Source organism: Sinocyclocheilus grahami, unplaced genomic scaffold, assembly GCF_001515645.1.
Source record: "Sinocyclocheilus grahami isolate Dianchi unplaced genomic scaffold, SAMN03320097.WGS_v1.1 scaffold36.1, whole genome shotgun sequence".
NCBI lineage: Eukaryota > Metazoa > Chordata > Actinopteri > Cypriniformes > Cyprinidae > Sinocyclocheilus > Sinocyclocheilus grahami.
Window position 1 is genome coordinate 1,994,884 of NW_015505215.1, and position 5,035 is coordinate 1,999,918.

General features: G+C 37.1%; 1 protein-coding gene across 1 annotated transcript in view; it reads right to left on the reverse strand.

The window, feature by feature from the left end:
- Positions 1–2,753: 2,753 nt before the first annotated feature.
- Positions 2,754–5,035, reverse strand: part of nhlrc2 (NHL repeat containing 2) — a 16,932-nt gene continuing 14,650 nt past the window's right edge. The window contains 2 exon segments of the mRNA XM_016267152.1: positions 2,754–3,575; positions 3,661–3,870. Of these exon segments, the coding sequence (XP_016122638.1) occupies positions 3,270–3,575; positions 3,661–3,870 (516 nt within the window). The 3' untranslated portion in view covers positions 2,754–3,269.

The window sequence follows — 5,035 nt, forward strand, 5'->3', positions numbered from 1 at the left end:
TAAGCCAAGGAAATGGAGCGTGGTGGCAATACCGGTTGCAGACAGCCAAGCACTTTAACATTAGTTAATTAAATAGGTACACTACAAATAAAAAATAAAAAAGAAATTAATACTTTTTTTCCCAGCATGAATGCATTAAATTTGAGAGACAGTAAAGATGTTTATACTTTCTATTCATCAAAGAATCCTGAAAATAATGTTTTATGGTTTCCACAAAAACATTTCAACATTGAAAATAATAATACATCTTTCTTGAGCACCAAATCAGCATATTAGAATGATTTCTGAAGGATCATGTGACACTGAAGACTGGAATAATGGCTGGTGAAAATTCAGCTTGGCCATCACATGAATAAATTACACTTTAAATTATATTCAAATTGGAAGTTGTTTTGTAACATCACATTCATGATCTCTTAAAGGGGTCATATGATGCGATTTCAAGTTTTCCTTTCTCTTTGGAGTGTTACAAGCTGATTGTGCATAGATAAGAACCCTGAAGTTGCAAAGACTAAAGTCTCAAAACCAAAGAAATATTCTTTATCAAAGTTAAGACTCTGTCACTCCCCCCTAAAACGCCTCGTTCTAACACGCCCACACATATCTACCTTGAGAGAGAGAGAGACAGGGTAACATCACAGTGGAGTCAGCTGTCTTAACCGTGGCTTGAGTAATGCAAACACATACCAGCTTCATCACTGTATCTGTCACGCGACTCTGTTCCCATTTCGGGCTTGAACTGATGGTAAAACTAATGACATTATTTACTGTCTTTACATTTATTTTGAAAGATGAAGCTCGAGATTATGGTTAGGGGCGTTACATTTCCGACGAGTGCTTGCGGTGTTCGGCCAATCACAATGCACTGGGTCAGCTGGCCAATCAGAGCAGACTGCGCTTGTCGGAAGGAGGGACTTTGTAGAAAACGAAGCGTTTGAGAGAGGCGGGTCATAGAGGACTTTCAATAATGTACAGTATTTGAAAAATAATGTGTTTTTTGAACATTAAAGCATGTCAACATATTCTGTTACACCAAATACACAAAATAATGATCTTTAAAAAAGTATCATATGACCCCTTTAAATTATAATTTTTTTTACTGTATTTTTGGTCAAATAAATGCAGCCTTGTTGAGAGCGTAAGAGACATTAACATTAAAACATCTTACCAACCCAAAACTTTTGAACAGTAGTGTATAATTAACGGACAATATACAATACTTTTACACCATTTATTAATCAGTGTATATATACATATATATATACACACACAAACAAACACATTTACATATTCATTTTCAGGATTTCAAAGTTGTATGAACTACGTTAGGTAAACGTATTATGAACAAACATGAATTAACAATGATCAATGGTATATTTATATATTAACCTAGGTCAATAAATATTGTAAAAATGTTTGGATTCTAGTTTATGATACCTAATACGTTATATTAACAAATCAAACCTTGTTCTAAAGTGTCATTGAAAAAAAACCAACTGAAATCTTTCTTACCATGAAGCATCTCTGCTGGAACAGATGGTCTTTTGTCATTTACAATGAATGCATTTGTCCTTGAATGTAGTGAGGAGGACATGAAAACGCTGAACACATAAATGCTGGGAAAATAAACTTCATTAGACCACTGCATCCAATTAATCTGTTAAAGTGCAGAATTTGGAGGCTGTATAAAAGAGCTGCCCTCAAAAGGAAGAGAGATACATTTTGTTTTTATTAAATAGTTTATGTGCTAGAACAGCCACAGGAAAAGCAAGCAAAAACAGCAACAAAACAATTTTAGTGGCCATTTCTACACAGTGTCTAGAAGAATCACTTGGTCTGATTCACACTCACACTCTCCAAGTGCATGAGCTGCAAGCACCTGATCTATGATGTACCAGCCAGCTTTAAAAACACATTGTAGTTCCATTGTTAATGCCTAACAGCACTAAAAGACTATAATTTCAGAAAACATTAATATGTAGATGTAAATGGCTCATGATTCCATTCCACAAAATACTGAACACTGAAATTAATGTCACCGCTTGATTTCCAACACATAATTTATTCATATAAAGTGTATTGCTCATGTAAAAGGCACTTAAGCCTGATAAACAATAATAAATAATGCCAATTAAATAGCATTAAGTCTGACTGCTCATGTACAAGACAGTATCATACGGTTAAGAAACAAGGTCTTTCATTAAAATAAATGACACTATGTTTGATATTTTATCTAATCTGATATTCATTTTTAAATGTTGATTAAGTGTGCAAATACTTATTTACAAATAAATTATAAATAACTAAAAGCTGTTCTCTTTAAATTAATGCAACTATATAACTAAGATTTTTAAAAAATATATAAAATCACAAGTAAATGTACATATAAAATCATAAAAATAATGGTCATATTTTTTGTCACTTTTGATGGCACTTTCCCCAAGTCTCCATTAATTTCTGACCCTGCTGATGTAACCATTTACATAATGATAATAATTTTCCAGGGGAACAAATTACAGGAATTCAATCTCACACTTGTATTTACATATAACACACAAAACAATTAACACTACTAACTAGTACACAATGCGAAGCCACCCACAAACAAGCACTCACGGTAATTTGGTGCATAATTACAGTCAATCAATCAAAGTCAGACAGACCTATTAGTTGCCGTTTCTGAGAATTTAACTCCCACAGGCAGTCAGGCTTTTTAGGTCCTAATGGGTGTCTTTGTTCTAATTATGCAGAGTAGCCCCCCGGGACTTTTTGTCACTTCAACTATGACCACTTTTAGTCAACTAATTAGGTGCTTGTTTATTGGATTTTAGAATGTTCTGGTGCGGACTGCGGAGCGTAGACAAACAACCAGTGTGATGAGCAGAAGTCATCTCTGGTGACTGGGCTGATTATCAATCATGGAAGTTGTGCTTTCGGGTGGGATTGACGTTTTTGTGAAGAAGAACTGAGAGAAAAGACAACAGGAAAGACAAATGTTGCAGCAGACGGATGGAGGGTGAGGCAGAAATGATGATGCTAAAAGGAGAGAGAGATAGGAAGGGTAAGATAGAATGAGGGGTTGACCGTGTGTTGGGATGCATAGAGGAATTGTTTATTTTTCCTTGGATCATCTCCCAGTATGGCCAGCTGGTCCCTGAAGCCTGCTGAAAATGTGTGAACACAGCAATCCAGCAAACAGAATACTACACGGAGGAGCCCCAGAAGAATAGTGTAAAAGGTGCGAAAAACTGCATGTAAACAAACGCGTTTTACATAATATGCATGGTAAGTGATTGGCATTGAGAGCTAGTAAAGATGCTCTTATTGGATACATTTGATTTTGTACCTTCTGCAGATAAGCTCCAGAAACTAGGGGCTTCTTCGGTCAGCTTGGTCCCAGCCGGTAGTGCCAATTTCAGCAAAAGTGTCACTGAGTGTCCTGAAGGAACTGTGATTGATGACATTGTAAAGACTGGGGCTGATTTGGGGAGCTTGGGAAGCTTTCTGACCGCAGGTGTGTTGCTAGTGGCGGTTGTGAGGACAGCATCAACCTCTTGCTGAACTACAATGGGAAACTGGCGCAAAAAATAAATAAAACACAATAAAAAAAATCGTTAAGAATGACAACTGACAGATGACAAACCACATGTAGGGACTCACCAAAGAGACAGTTTTGGTCTCCAGGTCCAGGACTTTGACGCAATGGTTGTTGGTGTCCGCCACATACAGTAGCTTTCCTTCTTCACCCAGACACAGGCCTCCAGGTTCATTGAAGCTGGACTCCAGAAATCTCGGGCCAAGTCCGTTCCCAGCCTTCCCTGTGCCTGCAAGCACCCTGCACTGCTTAGTCTTCGGATCCACCACTTTGATCTACAACAGAGAAGCTCTTTCATGCTCGTGGAGTCAATGACCATTGGTAGTTAAACTAAGTGCTTGCCGATTCAAAATCTTGCACCTTTTTTTGTGGTTAAAGGAATAGTTTTCTCTTCTGAAATTTCTCACCCTCAGACCATCCAAGATGTAGAAGAGATTGTTTCTTCATCAGAACAAATTTGGTGAAATGTAGCATTACATCACTTGCTCACCAATGGATCCTCTGCAGTGAATGGGAATGAGAGCTGATAAAAAACATCACAGTAATCCACACGACTTAAGCCCATCAATTAACATTTTGTGAAGTAAAACTTTAAACTATTGTGAAAAAGTCCATCCCCTGTTGTCCTTAAAATCCACCGACATATTTGTTTAGAACCGTTTTGGCTTAACGGTGCTTTATCTGTGCATTTTCCTCTCCTGAATTAGACAAGACAATTTTTTCACTGGAGAAAGCAACATTAAGGATAGTCTCTCATTCTGACGGCCCCCATTCACTGCAGAGGATCCATTGGTGAGCAAGTGATGTAATGCTAAATTTTTCCAGATCTGTTCGGATGGGGGAAAAAATCCTTTTACATCTTGGATGGCCTGATGTGGAGCAAATTCTGATTAAATAAGTATGAGAATTTGGAAAGTTTCACAAATAAAAAGTAGAATAGAAAAATATGAAATAATAATAATAGAATAGGGTTGATCACAAAAACATACTTTTGTCAAATGTTTTCTTTAAAAAGTGTATTTAAGCTGTATTTAAAGAGGTGGTTGATTGCGATTTCACTTTTTTAACGTTAGTTAGTGTGTAATGTTGCTGTTTGAGCATAAACAATATCTGCAAAGTTACGAAGCTGAAAGTTCAATGCAAACGGAGATATCGTCTTTTAAAATTCTGCCAGTTTAATGCCTACAAAAACCGTTGGTAGGGACTACAAGAAGTTACTTCCCGGGTTCGTGACATCACAAACCCAGATAAACCCCACCCTCGGGAAAAGGCAGTAAAGGGGCGAGGCCATGCTGCGCTGCTTTAGAGAAGAGAAAACTAGATGTGCACGTAAAAATCTGTTCATATATGAATCGCGATTCTGTCTTCTAACGATTCTAATGGATTCACAAGTTTCAAAATCAATGTTCTAAAGCAGCAGTTCTTAATACTGTTCCTCGC